Source organism: Amblyomma maculatum, chromosome 10 (genome assembly GCF_055883805.1).
Source record: "Amblyomma maculatum isolate TAMU_Amacu chromosome 10, ASM5588380v1, whole genome shotgun sequence".
NCBI classification, from domain to species: Eukaryota; Metazoa; Arthropoda; class Arachnida; order Ixodida; family Ixodidae; genus Amblyomma; species Amblyomma maculatum.
The window spans coordinates 170,008,113-170,023,976 of NC_139353.1; the positions used below are offsets into that span (position 1 = coordinate 170,008,113).

Genomic DNA, 15,864 nt, shown 5'->3' on the forward strand with positions numbered 1-15,864 from the left:
AAGACATTTTTCCGACTGAAAAGGGAATCTCCCGGGTGAACAAAGAAAAACTCACGAACGCCGGTGCAATCGCACATTGCAAGCTGTTACGCGATGCCTCCGAGGCGCGTCGTTCCGAAGCACGTACAAAGTGCATGGGAGACACCGCTGTCGGCGAAGCAACGGCTCCGGAGGAGAGCGCCTGCTTTTCACCCGTGATGAGACGCAATGGCGGCACCGTCGCGCGACAACCCCACGAGCGTCGTTCCCGAGTGGGATCTGGCGCCCACGCAGCGGCTTCTGGCCTTTCTGGTTGTGTGCAGCAACTTCTTCCTCGCATTCAACACCGTAGGCTCCGCTTTCGTCCTACCCGGCGGGTTGTCGTTCCACTGCGGAAACTCTTCCAATAGCACCGGGAGCGATGCGTGCTCGGACGTCTGCGAGGAGATTGAGTTCGAGTCCTCGGCTGTCTATGGTCGGCGCACAGCCATCCAAGAGTTCGTGCTGGTGTGTGAGCGCAGATGGCTAGCGCCGCTGTGCCAATGTCTCTCCATGGCCGGCTTGGGTCTGGGCGCTCTCGCCTTCGGTCGCCTCTCCGACCGAGATGGCCGGCGTACCGCTCTGCTGTGCGGTGCCGGAGTGCACGCTATCGGCTGCCTAGGCGCCGTGGCCGCTCCCAGCGCCACCGTCTACGCCCTGTCCCGCCTGGTTACATCCCTGGGCGCTGCCTCGGCGCCCTCCTTGGACGTGCTGCTCGTCGAGTCCCTGGTGCCCGCTCTTCGCTACGTGGACAGCATGGCCATCGCCGTGGGATTCTCGCTGGGGGCCGTGTGCGCCGCCTGGCTCGCCCCTGTGCTGCCCAGCTGGCGCGGATTGCACGCACTTATGCTCCTATACGCGGCAATGGTGTTCGCCTGCTCGGGTTTGGTTCAGGAGTCGGCTCGCTGGCTTCTCAGCAGGGGCCGCTTCGAAGACGCCCAGCGAGCGGTAGAGTGCTCAGCTCGCTTCAACGGCCTGCCCGAAGCAGATATCCAGCGGCTGGTCCGGAAGCTCGCGGCTGACGCGGAAGAAGCGCCGAAGAAAGGCGCCGCAATGGCGCGGCCCGAGTGTCCACTGTGCGTCCTGTTCCGTTCGCGAACGCTACGCTTCTACACTGTCTTCATGTGGTATCAGGTAAGCCGTCAGCAGTGCACCTATTTGCCTGATCTAATATAACTATCTAGCCGGATCTCTTATTGAAGAGCCGCATATATCCGAACAGACGTTTACAGCTGGGGAAATTTCTAAGGCAAGCTTCATCGCACCATGGGGATAAATGACGGTGATGGGAAGTGATCACGATACTGCCGACTACTCTACGGCGTACCTTTTGTACGGCCGTGAGCCTCAATTTCCGCTTCACACATTGTTTCGAATATCTGGTCACCTACATTCTGAATACACCCGTGAAGTCATTGCCCGTGCCGACCATGCTCGCCAAGTTGCCCATTCCCGCTTGCAAGCCTCCCAATTAGTTTGTCAGCAAGAACAGCCGCCACTTGGACAGCTCTTCCTTACCTGGCTCTTTTGTGTTGCTGTGGTGCCGTCTCACCGTAATGGGCTCTCGGAAATCCTTCTTTCTCGCTATGTGGGGCCCGCATCGTGTGCTGCGCCACGACATTGAGCCTGCCTTCCCCGAGTGTACTACCCGTGCCATATTGTCCACTTGTTGCGCCTAATGTCCATTGTCCTGACACTCGCTAAGCAGCTAGGGTCGAGTCATTGAAAATGAGGGAGACGAAGTATGTGTGCGGATGAGCCGGAATCCTACTCAGCGCCCTGTGCTTGTATCTCGCTCGGTGTGAGTGCACCGGTGTTTTACGTGGCGTAAACGCCTCCTGCCGCGTAACAATATTATCTGGAGTCCAGCATTTTTGGTACTTCATCATCATCATCATCATCATCAGCCTGATTATACCCACTGCAGGGCGAAGGCCTCTCCCATATTTCTCCACTCAACCCGGTTCTGTGCTACCTGCATCCACTTGACCCCTGCGAACTTCTTAATCTCATCCGCCCACCTAACTTTCTGCCGCCCCCTGCTACGCTTTCCTTCCCTTGGAATCCAGTTTGTTACCCTCAGCGACCATCGGTTATCCTCTCTTCGCACTACATGTCCTGCCCATGTCCATTTCTTCTTCTTAATTTCTACTAGAATGTCGGTAACTTGAGTTATTTCTGTCACCCATTCTGCACGCTTCCTATCTCTTAATGTTACCCCTACCATTTTTCGTTCCATAGCCCTCTGGGTTGTCCTCAACTTAAGTAGAACTCTCTTGGTTAGCATCCACGTTTCAGCCCCATAGGTGAGTACAGGCAAGATGCAACTGTTGTATACTTTCCTCTTGAGCGATACCGGTAAGCTGCTAGTCATAATCTGCGAGTGCTTGCCAAATGCGCTCCATCCCAATCGTATTCTTCTTGTTATTTCCTTTTCGTGGTCCGGATCTGCGGTTACTACCTGTCCTAAGTAGACATATTCGCCTACTACTTCCAGTATTTCGCTACCTAATGTAAACTGCTGTTCCTTTCCGAGGCTGTTGAACATTACCTTAGTCTTCTGCATATTGATTTTCAAGCCTACCTTTCTACTTTTCCTGTCTAGGTCATCGATCATTATTTGCAGTTCATCCCCCGAGTTGCTTAGCAAGGCAATGTCAGGCAATGGTACTTGCAATGCTGTATATCAGCTGCACATGAATAATATTGATACCGCTTTCTAACCGAAAATTAGTCGGCTTTAGAAACAAAAGAATCAGTCTCCAAACAGCGCAGGGCAGCACAGTGCAAGACATCCTCCACATTGCACGAAACCGGAAATAAACCAAGAGAATGCATTCCTGTCTAAGTGTGATGAAGGAAAGTTTGGGAAAGTTTGAAGGTTTTTGAAAATTTTTGGGTGCTTTTACATATGTAGAATGCTTTGAAACGAAGTTAACGATTCCTGCGTTTTGAGAAGCTTAGCTGTATTCCTAAAAGAGCCATGTTCTGAACATTATAGGTCCGATCGCATCAACTGTGAGAAGTCGTTCTTTATGGTTATTTGACAAGGTTTTCACGTCTAGTTGTTAGATCGGTTATTAACCATGAGAAAATGCCCAATCCCTCCTACACTTCAGTTTGGTTCGGAGCACTCGTAAAAGCAGAAGTGAACTGCCCTTTGTTTCGTCACCTCAGACCAAGCTTCTTTGAATAAAGGACTCCAATGAATTAAGGAATAAATAAATGAATCAATCCACCGATCAATTTTAGTAAAAAAGGCTGCAGGATATTTTCTGTGGCCCCCGAACAGAATTTCTGCGCGGTTTTCGGTCAGTGAACCCGTTGTTTGTGTGCTTGCAAAATACAATTGTGCTGCAGAACTACACAACAATTGGACGTCACGACAGAACTGCAGACTATTTTGACACCGTCCTCCAGTTTTGTAGCGTGAGCTACAATGGCAGCCCTCTCGCTGGCTTCGACCGTACTGCACATTCTCGAGGAGCGAGTGAGATCACTACTCGCCGCTGGCGAGTCTCACCGTCAGCGCCGCCATGGCCACTCGCTGCAGCTGAGCCAGGTGACACCAGGAGTTGGGTGACGTCACTCCATTGGCACCGCCACTTCTGGAGCAGAATCGGCGAGCGCTACTGCGCATGTGCGAGGAGATAGCATCGCGCGTATAAATGTGGGGCGGGAACTCAGCCGCCTTCCCGTGCCTACGGGCGACACCATCCGAATTCTTGGCCTCCACTTTCAAGCGAACGGAGCCAACACCAACGCAATACAACGATTGCACTCATACGGCGCGTTGACAACAAGCGGGCAGGCATGAAGGAGGCCAACTTTGATGTGGGTTATCTGCCACCGTCGTTTAGCAACGCGCATACGGTCTTGGTTCCCAAGACTGATGAGCCAGCCATGCTTTTAAAAGTTACAAGCTATAGACGATCACGTTAACAAATGTTGATTATAAAATTCTGATGAAGGTGTTAGCTAAGAGATTGCAATACACTATAAAAGATATTGTTGGACCTCATCAAACATGTGGAATAAAGACCAGAAGCATATTTAATAATATTCATGTAGCGCGCAGTGTGTTCGAGTGCTGCGATGCTCTAAACAGGAGAGTGGCCATGGTTCAAGTTGATCGTGTGTCTCATTAAATATTGTACTGTTGGAACATATTGGTGTTGGTGCCGTTGTATTGAAAGGCGTTAAAATGGCTTATGCATGTTGTTCTACACGCCTTATGGTTAACAAAGCGTTATCTGAAAGAATTGATGTAAGAGCATCTGTGCGGCAGGGATGTCCACTGTCTCCTCTCCTCTGTGCTATATATTCGGAACCATTGTGTAGAATAGTAATTGCTAACGAATACATCCGTGGTTTTAAGCTGGGAGTATGTGAAGTGAAAATATTGGCATACGCTGATGATGTGGCGCTTTTTTGTGAAGATCGCGAAAGCGTTTTGGAAGCTTTGAAAGTAACACAAAGGTATTGCAGGCTTACTGGTAGTGCTGTTAATTTAAAGAAAAGTCTCGGAGTCTGGCACGGGGAATGGGAAGAGGAACCGGAAATTTTCTGTGGAGTAAGATGGGCTACAAAGCCCGGAGTTTATTTGGGAGTCCCATTGGACAAATACGGGGAAAATACGAATTACTGGAATGAAGAAGCGGAAGAAATACGGGAAAGGACGAAAGGAGGGATGGGACGTAACCTCTCTATTTTCGCCCGTGCGACTGTATGCAATACCTTTTTGGTGGCAAGAATAATGTATTTACTTCAAGTATTGTATTGTGCTCGAAGCAATATACAAAGGTTCCATCGTGCATTTGCGGTCTTCATTTGGTAGTCCAACTGGGAACGAATTAGCAGAGATAATCTCTTTCGGCGAGTTAAAGACGGAGGGTTGTCTCTAATGCATCTATATGTGCGGCAGATGGTTTTAAGGTTTTGTTTCCTACGTGACCAAAAAGATGCATTCCTGAGAACCTTTATGCAAATCATGCTATCCAGTGCAATTCCAGAGTTTATAGTCTCTTCATGCTCTGGTCGGGGATGCACTGTGTCACGCTTCCTGCGAGAAGTGGTGTGATCGTTCAAGTTTTTGCGCGTGAGATACTCTGTAGAGTATTTAGCGACGGTACCACCTAAGCGACTGTACAAGGATCTTATTTCACAATTCTTCCCAGCTCCATTTTACAGAACTTTATACTGTGAAGGCCCAGGGAAAGATGTGCTCAAACGTGTTAAAAACATGACTGTTGCACCGGGCGTAAAAACATTCTTTTTTAAATTGCATACAGGAACCCTCCCAGTCAAAACATGGATGGAAGAAAAGGGCCTTTTGGTACCTTGGGGCTCAAACTGTCTTCTACGTAGGAAACCTGAAACAGTTGAGCACGTGTTCCTGGATTGTTGGGATGCGGTGTTTTACTGGGATGTGTTACAAAGGACACTTAAAAAAGACCTGCCATTGACGCCACGTGGAATTCGGTACTTACAACTGTTAATGATGATTTTCAGTATGACCTCATCATGCTATTCGGCCTTCACAGTATTTGGAGAAGTAGGATGGCTTATAGACACTGCGATGTCGAGACATGATCTATATGTAATTATTTTGTTGAACAAGTGTATAAACTAAAATAAATTTTGAAGCAGCAAGACGCTACGGAGGAGGTCTTGAGTCTGATGGGCGAACTTGTAGTAATGAAAGTCCATTAGACACGGTTGTCAGCCAAGGGGCATGGCAACCACGATCTTTTACTAATGTATTTGTACCACAAGGCCACGCTTCGGTTGCAGGCGATTAGTTGTTCGAAACTTTAATCCCTCGAGGAAGCACAGCAGGGTTAGCAGAGCCTCTTCCAAACGCACATCCCTGAAAGAGCCGGGCGCCGGACCGGGGGACGCTTGTATCCAATTTTATCTGTCGGTGTCCGGCGGCGGGTTTCGAACTGACCACCTCCCGCAGCCGAGACGGGCGCCCAAAACACTCTGCAATAAACTGCTACTGAGACTTTAAATAATTGGAGTACCTTTACCACTCATAAAATGGATTGCTGATACACTCTGAACTCTATATCTGTACGTCTGGTCACCAAATACAAATATTTAGGCGCAATCCTTGTGGTTTTATACGTGGGCATAGGCCATCAACTACCGCGAGCGGAAGCCCCGATTAGCCGTCACCACGCGCACACTGAAACACTCCACAGGGAGGAGAGCACTTGGCTGCAAGGACACAAGCCTCCAAGTTCACAAAGGAGACGTTTATTGAAACGCCATCCTCCAGCGGTACACACACACACACACACACACACACACACACACACACACACACACACACACACACACACACACACACACACACACACACACACACACACACACACACACACACACACACACACACACACACACACACACACACACACACACACACACACACATACACATATATACAAACGCACATACACACACGTACTCAGTCACCGTGTCCCGGGAGCACGCGAGGAGCAAGGCTCCCCTGCGTGCACGAAGTGACACGGAGTGCGTGCCGCAAGCACGCAAGGGCGGGCTGTGATCTCTCTCTCTCGGTGACCAAAGGGTTCCTTTGAGAGAAAGTGGGCAACCACCGCAAGGTACGCCTGTAGCGGATCGTTGGATCACTATGGACAGGCTCGAGCTGCGCTCTCAGGTACGACCCGGAGTGGACGAACTCGAGTACACACTGGTCTGCGCGAACAAAGGCCGGTAGACAAGAACAGTAGCGTACGCACCTTGCGATGTCTCGGAGGGGTCTCTCCCTGGGCCCCGCTCGGAGGGTCGCACGAGCGCGGCCGTCGAAGCGGTGCCGTGTTCCCGCCAAAAGGTGCCGATGAGAAAGCCACAGGGACGCCAGGGCGGAGCTGTGGCCGAGCGACAGTGACAAGTCGTGCGGACATCTCTCCGCCGCCTCAGGAGGGAGGAAGGGAAAGAGGAGAATAACAGGAAAGCGGGCGGCGGCCGCGCAAAGGGCAGCCGCAGCAAGCCCTAATCCCACATCCAGCTTACCTGGAGCGATCACATTTCCCATATAACTTCATCTGCAATGAAAATGCTGGGTTTTTAAAGACACAAATTAAGGGAAGCGCCAAGATATGTGAATAAAATTACCTGATGAATCTATGGTTAGGCCGAAACTAGAGTACGCTGCCGTGTTGTGGGACCCTCACACGAAGAAAGAAAAAAAAGTTCAAAGGCATGCTGTGCGCTTCATCTTCAATAAATATAGAAATTACAAGTTTCTATCTCTGCTTATGAAAGCAAACCAAGAAACTTTCTGTATAAGCAGAAAGATAGCAATGCTTGATTCAGGGAAAATTCGGCACTCGGCAAAACCTTATGTTACACCGTCGTCAACTCAAAAAACGCGACACACACACAACTATAGCTTGACTCCTCACTTCACAAAAACGAATTCCCAACAGTTCGCTTGTTTTCCAAAAACAATCTGTGAATGGAACTTACTACTCAAGGATGTTTTAATGTGCGCTCACACTCTTCTGCACGATCATTAACGCAACTTCCTTTTTGGCAGTTTGACATCTTTGGCAATTTGGCATCTTCCTGTTTGACCAACGTTAGGGGATAAGGAATGTAGTACAAATTTGGCCGAACATTGCCGAGATTGCAAGTTACGGCGGCGACTGGCCGGGGCGGCAACGCAGTGGCGCGCGAAACATTTGAGTCTTTTTTGATAACCAAAGCACACAATTGTGTCAGCGATACATCTATCGCCTTATACAACAGCGAGTCCGCTTTGTTGAAATCTGTTTTGCAGGATCTATCGCCTTATACAGAAGCGAGTCTGCTTTGTTGAAATCTGTTTTGTAGGAGATATCTATCGCCTTATATAGAAGCGAGTCTGCTTTATTGAAATATATTTTGTAGTATCTATCGCCTTATACACAGGCGAGTCGGCTTTGTTGAAATCTGTTTTGTAGGATCTATCACCTTATACAGAACCGAGTCTGCTTTGTTGAAATCTGTTTTGTAGGATCTATCGCCTTATACAGAAGCGAGTCCGCTTTGTTGAAATCTATTTTGTAGGATCTAACGCCTTATACAGAAGCGAGTCTGCTTTGTTGAAATCTGTTTTGTAGGATCTATCTATCGCCTTATACACAACCGAGTCTGCTTTGTTGAAATCTGTTTTGTAGGATCTATCGCCTTATACAGAAGCGAGTCCGCTTTGTTGAAATCTATTTCGTAGGATCTATTGCCTTATACAGAAGCGAGTCTGCTTTGTTGCAATCTGTTTTGTAAGATCTATCTATCGCCTTATACAGAACCGAGTCCGCTTTGTTGAAATCTGTTTTGTAGGATCTATCTATCGCCTTATATAGAAGCGAGTCTGCTTTATTGAAATCTGTTTTGTAGTATCTATCGCCTTATACACAGGCGAGTCTGCTTTGTTGAAATCTGTTTTGTAGGATCTATCGCCTTATACAGAAGCGAGTCTGCTTTGTTGAAATCTGTTTTGTAGGATCTATCGCCTTATACAGAAGCGAGTCCGCTTTGTTGAAATCTGTTTTGTAGGATCTATCGCCTTATACAGAAGCGAGTCTGTTTTGTTGAAATCTGTTTTGTAGGATCTATCGCCTTATACAGAAGCGAGTCTGCTTTGTTGAAATCTGTTTTGTAGGATCTATCGCCTTATACAGAAGCGAGTCTGCTTTGTTGAAATCTATTTTGTAGGATCTATCGCCTTATACAGAAGCGAGTCTGCTTTGTTGAAATCTGTTTTGTAGGATCTATCGCCTTATACAGAACCGAGTCTGCTTTGTTGAAATCTGTTTTGTAGGATCTATCGCCTTATACAGAAGCGAGTCCGCTTTGTTGAAATCTATTTTGTGGGATCTAACGCCTTATACAGAAGCGAGTCTGCTTTGTTGAAATCTGTTTTGTAGGATCTATCGCCTTATACAGAAGCGAGTCTGCTTTGTTGAAATCTGTTTTGTAGTATCTATCGCCTTATACACAGGCGAGTCTGCTTTGTTGAAATCTGTTTTGTAGGATCTATCGCCTTATACAGAAGCGAGTCTGCTTTGTTGAAATCTGTTTTGTAGTATCTATCTATCGCCTTATACAGAACCGAGTCTGCTTTGTTGAAATCTGTTTTGAAGGATATATCTATCGCCTTATATAGAAGCGAGTCTGCTTTATTCAAATCTGTTTTGTAGTATCTATCGCCTTATACACAGGCGAGTCTGCTTTGTTGAAATCTATTTTGTAGGATCTATCGCCTTATACAGAACCGAGTCTGCTTTGTTGAAATCTGTTTTGTAGGATCTATCGCCTTATACAGAAGCGAGTCCGCTTTGTTGAAATCTATTTTGTGGGATCTAATGCCTTATACAGAAGCGAGTCTGCTTTGTTGAAATCTGTTTTGTAGGATCTATCGCCTTATACAGAAGCGAGTCTGCTTTGTTGAAATCTGTTTTGTAGTATCTATCGCCTTATACACAGGCGAGTCAGCTTTGTGAAATCTGTTTTGTAGTATCTATCGCCTTATACACAGGCGAGTCTGCTTTGTTGAAATCTGTTTTGTAGGATCTATCGCCTTATACAGAACCGAGTCTGCTTTGTTGAAATCTGTTTTGTAGGATCTATCTATCGCCTTATATAGAAGCGAGTCTGCTTTATTGAAATCTGTTTTGTAGTATCTATCGCCTTATACACAGGCGAGTCTGCTTTCAACAAGGTTGACGACTGGGCAAGTTGGTATAGGTTCATACTTAACCAGCCAAAAGACGAGACACAGCAAAGAGGAGGACAGGACAAGGCTGTCCTCCTCTTTGCTGTGTCTCGTCTTTTGGCTGGTTAAGTATGAGTCTGCTTTGTTGAAATCTGTTTTGTAGGATCTATCGCCTTATACAGAAGCGAGTCCGCTTTGTTGAAATCTGTTTTGTAGGATCTATCGCCTTATACAGAAGCGAGTCTGCTTTGTTGAAATGTGTTTTGTAGGATCTATCGCCTTATACAGAACCGAGTCTGCTTTGTTGAAATCTGTTTTGTAGGATCTATCGCCTTATACAGAACCGAGTCCGCTTTGTTGAAATCTATTTTGTGGGATCTAACGCCTTATACAGAAGCGAGTCTGCTTTGTTGAAATCTGTTTTGTAGGATCTATCGCCTTATACAGAAGCGAGTCTGCTTTGTTGAAATCTGTTTTGTAGGATCTATCGCCTTATACAGAACCGAGTCTGCTTTGTTGAAATCTGTTTTGTAGGATCTATCGCCTTATACAGAAGCGAGTCCGCTTTGTTGAAATCTATTTTGTGGGATCTAACGCCTTATACAGAAGCGAGTCTGCTTTGTTGAAATCTGTTTTGTAGGATCTATCGCCTTATACAGAAGCGAGTCTGCTTTGTTGAAATCTGTTTTGTAGTATCTATCGCCTTATACACAGGCGAGTCTGCTTTGTTGAAATCTATTTCGTAGGATCTATTGCCTTATACAGAAGCGAGTCTGCTTTGTTGCAATCTGTTTTGTAAGATCTATCTATCGCCTTATACAGAACCGAGTCCGCTTTGTTGAAATCTGTTTTGTAGGATCTATCTATCGCCTTATATAGAAGCGAGTCTGCTTTATTGAAATCTGTTTTGTAGTATCTATCGCGTTATACACAGACGAGTCTGCTTTGTTGAAATCTGTTTTGTAGGATCTATCGCCTTATAGAGAAGCGAGTCCGCTTTGTTGAAATCTGTTTTGTAGGATCTATCGCCTTATACAGAAGCGAGTCTGCTTTGTTGAAATCTGTTTTGTAGGATCTATCGCTTTATACAGAAGCGAGACTGCTTTGTTGAAATCTGTTTTGTAGGATCTATCGCCTTATACAGAAGCGAGTCTGCTTTGTTTAAATCTATTTTGTAGGATCTATCGCCTTATACAGAAGCGATTCTGCTTTGTTGAAATCTGTTTTGCAGGATCTATCGCCTTATACAGAAGCGAGTCTACTTTGTTGAAATCTGTTTTGTAGGATCTATCTATCGCCTTATACAGAACCGAGTCTGCTTTGTTGAAATCTGTTTTGTAGGATCTATCGCCTTATACAGAAGCGAGTCCGCTTTGTTGCAATCTATTTTGTAGGATCTATCGCCTTATACAGAAGGCAGTCTGCTTTGTTGCAATCTGTTTTGTAGGATCTATCTATCGCCTTATACAGAACCGAGTCTGCTTTGTTGAAATCTGTTTTGTAGGATCTATCTATCGCCTTATATAGAAGCGAGTCTGCTTTATTGAAATCTGTTTTGTAGTATCTATCGCCTTATACACAGACGAGTCTGCTTTGTTGAAATCTGTTTATTAGGATCTATCGCCTTATACAGAAGCGAGTCCGCTTTGTTGAAACCTGTTTTGTAGGATCTATCGTCTTATACAGAAGCGAGTCTACTTTGTTGAAATCTGTTTTGTAGGATCTATCGCCTTATACAGAAGCGAGTCTGCTTTGTTGAAATCTGTTTTGTAGGATCTATCTATCGCCTTATACAGAACCGAGTCTGCTTTGTTGAAATCTGTTTTGTAGGATCTATCTATCGCCTTATATAGAAGCGAGTCTGCTTTATTGAAATCTGTTTTGCAGTATCTATCCCCTTATACACAGGCGAGTCTGCTTTGTTGAAATGTGTTTTGTAGGATCTATCTAACGCCTTATACAGAAGCGAGTCTGTTTTGTTGAAATCTGTTTTGTATGATCTATCTATCGCCTTATACAGAAGTGAGTCTGCTTTGTTGAAATCGGTTTTGAAGGATCTATATATCGCCTTATACAGAATCGAGTCTGCTTTGTTGAAATCTGTTTTGTAGGATCTATCTATCGGCTTATACAGAAGCGAGTCTGCTTTGTTGAAATCTGTTTTGTAGGATCTATCTACCGCCTTATACAGAACCGAGTCTGGTTTGTTGAAATCTGTTTTGTAGGATCTCTGCATCGCCTTATATAGAAGCGAGTCTGCTTTGTTGAAATCTGTTTTGTAGGATCTATCGCCTTATACAGAAGCGAGCGTGCTTTGTTGAAATCTGTTTTGTAGTATCTATCTATCGCCTTATACAGAACCGAGTCTGCTTTGTTGAAATCTGTTTTGAAGGATATATCTATCGCCTTATATAGAAGCGAGTCTGCTTTATTGAAATCTGTTTTGTAGTATCTATCGCCTTATACACAGGCGAGTCTGCTTTGTTGAAATCTATTTTGTAGGATCTATCGCCTTATACAGAACCGAGTCTGCTTTGTTGAAATCTGTTTTGTAGGATCTATCGCCTTATACAGAAGCGAGTCCGCTTTGTTGAAATCTATTTTGTGGGATCTAATGCCTTATACAGAAGCGAGTCTGCTTTGTTGAAATCTGTTTTGTAGGATCTATCGCCTTATACAGAAGCGAGTCTGCTTTGTTGAAATCTGTTTTGTAGTATCTATCGCCTTATACACAGGCGAGTCAGCTTTGTGAAATCTGTTTTGTAGTATCTATCGCCTTATACACAGGCGAGTCTGCTTTGTTGAAATCTGTTTTGTAGGATCTATCGCCTTATACAGAACCGAGTCTGCTTTGTTGAAATCTGTTTTGTAGGATCTATCTATCGCCTTATATAGAAGCGAGTCTGCTTTATTGAAATCTGTTTTGTAGTATCTATCGCCTTATACACAGGCGAGTCTGCTTTGTTGAAATCTGTTTTGTAGGATCTATCGCCTTATACAGAAGCGAGTCCGCTTTGTTGAAATCTGTTTTGTAGGATCTATCGCCTTATACAGAAGCGAGTCTGCTTTGTTGAAATGTGTTTTGTAGGATCTATCGCCTTATACAGAACCGAGTCTGCTTTGTTGAAATCTGTTTTGTAGGATCTATCGCCTTATACAGAACCGAGTCCGCTTTGTTGAAATCTATTTTGTGGGATCTAACGCCTTATACAGAAGCGAGTCTGCTTTGTTGAAATCTGTTTTGTAGGATCTATCGCCTTATACAGAAGCGAGTCTGCTTTGTTGAAATCTGTTTTGTAGGATCTATCGCCTTATACAGAACCGAGTCTGCTTTGTTGAAATCTGTTTTGTAGGATCTATCGCCTTATACAGAAGCGAGTCCGCTTTGTTGAAATCTATTTTGTGGGATCTAACGCCTTATACAGAAGCGAGTCTGCTTTGTTGAAATCTGTTTTGTAGGATCTATCGCCTTATACAGAAGCGAGTCTGCTTTGTTGAAATCTGTTTTGTAGTATCTATCGCCTTATACACAGGCGAGTCTGCTTTGTTGAAATCTATTTCGTAGGATCTATTGCCTTATACAGAAGCGAGTCTGCTTTGTTGCAATCTGTTTTGTAAGATCTATCTATCGCCTTATACAGAACCGAGTCCGCTTTGTTGAAATCTGTTTTGTAGGATCTATCTATCGCCTTATATAGAAGCGAGTCTGCTTTATTGAAATCTGTTTTGTAGTATCTATCGCGTTATACACAGACGAGTCTGCTTTGTTGAAATCTGTTTTGTAGGATCTATCGCCTTATAGAGAAGCGAGTCCGCTTTGTTGAAATCTGTTTTGTAGGATCTATCGCCTTATACAGAAGCGAGTCTGCTTTGTTGAAATCTGTTTTGTAGGATCTATCGCTTTATACAGAAGCGAGACTGCTTTGTTGAAATCTGTTTTGTAGGATCTATCGCCTTATACAGAAGCGAGTCTGCTTTGTTTAAATCTATTTTGTAGGATCTATCGCCTTATACAGAAGCGATTCTGCTTTGTTGAAATCTGTTTTGCAGGATCTATCGCCTTATACAGAAGCGAGTCTACTTTGTTGAAATCTGTTTTGTAGGATCTATCTATCGCCTTATACAGAACCGAGTCTGCTTTGTTGAAATCTGTTTTGTAGGATCTATCGCCTTATACAGAAGCGAGTCCGCTTTGTTGCAATCTATTTTGTAGGATCTATCGCCTTATACAGAAGGCAGTCTGCTTTGTTGCAATCTGTTTTGTAGGATCTATCTATCGCCTTATACAGAACCGAGTCTGCTTTGTTGAAATCTGTTTTGTAGGATCTATCTATCGCCTTATATAGAAGCGAGTCTGCTTTATTGAAATCTGTTTTGTAGTATCTATCGCCTTATACACAGACGAGTCTGCTTTGTTGAAATCTGTTTATTAGGATCTATCGCCTTATACAGAAGCGAGTCCGCTTTGTTGAAACCTGTTTTGTAGGATCTATCGTCTTATACAGAAGCGAGTCTACTTTGTTGAAATCTGTTTTGTAGGATCTATCGCCTTATACAGAAGCGAGTCTGCTTTGTTGAAATCTGTTTTGTAGGATCTATCTATCGCCTTATACAGAACCGAGTCTGCTTTGTTGAAATCTGTTTTGTAGGATCTATCGCCTTATACAGAAGCGAGTCCGCTTTGTTGAAATCTATTTTGTGGGATCTAATGCCTTATACAGAAGCGAGTCTGCTTTGTTGAAATCTGTTTTGTAGGATCTATCGCCTTATACAGAAGCGAGTCTGCTTTGTTGAAATCTGTTTTGTAGTATCTATCGCCTTATACACAGGCGAGTCAGCTTTGTGAAATCTGTTTTGTAGTATCTATCGCCTTATACACAGGCGAGTCTGCTTTGTTGAAATCTGTTTTGTAGGATCTATCGCCTTATACAGAACCGAGTCTGCTTTGTTGAAATCTGTTTTGTAGGATCTATCTATCGCCTTATATAGAAGCGAGTCTGCTTTATTGAAATCTGTTTTGTAGTATCTATCGCCTTATACACAGGCGAGTCTGCTTTCAACAAGGTTGACGACTGGGCAAGTTGGTATAGGTTCATACTTAACCAGCCAAAAGACGAGACACAGCAAAGAGGAGGACAGGACAAGGCTGTCCTCCTCTTTGCTGTGTCTCGTCTTTTGGCTGGTTAAGTATGAGTCTGCTTTGTTGAAATCTGTTTTGTAGGATCTATCGCCTTATACAGAAGCGAGTCCGCTTTGTTGAAATCTGTTTTGTAGGATCTATCGCCTTATACAGAAGCGAGTCTGCTTTGTTGAAATGTGTTTTGTAGGATCTATCGCCTTATACAGAACCGAGTCTGCTTTGTTGAAATCTGTTTTGTAGGATCTATCGCCTTATACAGAACCGAGTCCGCTTTGTTGAAATCTATTTTGTGGGATCTAACGCCTTATACAGAAGCGAGTCTGCTTTGTTGAAATCTGTTTTGTAGGATCTATCGCCTTATACAGAAGCGAGTCTGCTTTGTTGAAATCTGTTTTGTAGGATCTATCGCCTTATACAGAACCGAGTCTGCTTTGTTGAAATCTGTTTTGTAGGATCTATCGCCTTATACAGAAGCGAGTCCGCTTTGTTGAAATCTATTTTGTGGGATCTAACGCCTTATACAGAAGCGAGTCTGCTTTGTTGAAATCTGTTTTGTAGGATCTATCGCCTTATACAGAAGCGAGTCTGCTTTGTTGAAATCTGTTTTGTAGTATCTATCGCCTTATACACAGGCGAGTCTGCTTTGTTGAAATCTATTTCGTAGGATCTATTGCCTTATACAGAAGCGAGTCTGCTTTGTTGCAATCTGTTTTGTAAGATCTATCTATCGCCTTATACAGAACCGAGTCCGCTTTGTTGAAATCTGTTTTGTAGGATCTATCTATCGCCTTATATAGAAGCGAGTCTGCTTTATTGAAATCTGTTTTGTAGTATCTATCGCGTTATACACAGACGAGTCTGCTTTGTTGAAATCTGTTTTGTAGGATCTATCGCCTTATAGAGAAGCGAGTCCGCTTTGTTGAAATCTGTTTTGTAGGATCTATCGCCTTATACAGAAGCGAGTCTGCTTTGTTGA

General features: G+C 44.4%; 1 protein-coding gene across 1 annotated transcript in view; it reads left to right on the top strand.

The window, feature by feature from the left end:
* The first annotated feature begins 207 nt into the window (after positions 1–207).
* The window catches only part of LOC146177909 (solute carrier family 22 member 6-like), a 54,723-nt gene continuing 39,066 nt past the window's right edge, over positions 208–15,864 (top strand). Inside the window, exon 1 of the mRNA XM_084581658.1 lies at positions 208–1,152. Within this exon, the coding sequence (XP_084437784.1) occupies positions 208–1,152 (945 nt within the window). The remainder of the gene's footprint in view (positions 1,153–15,864) is intronic.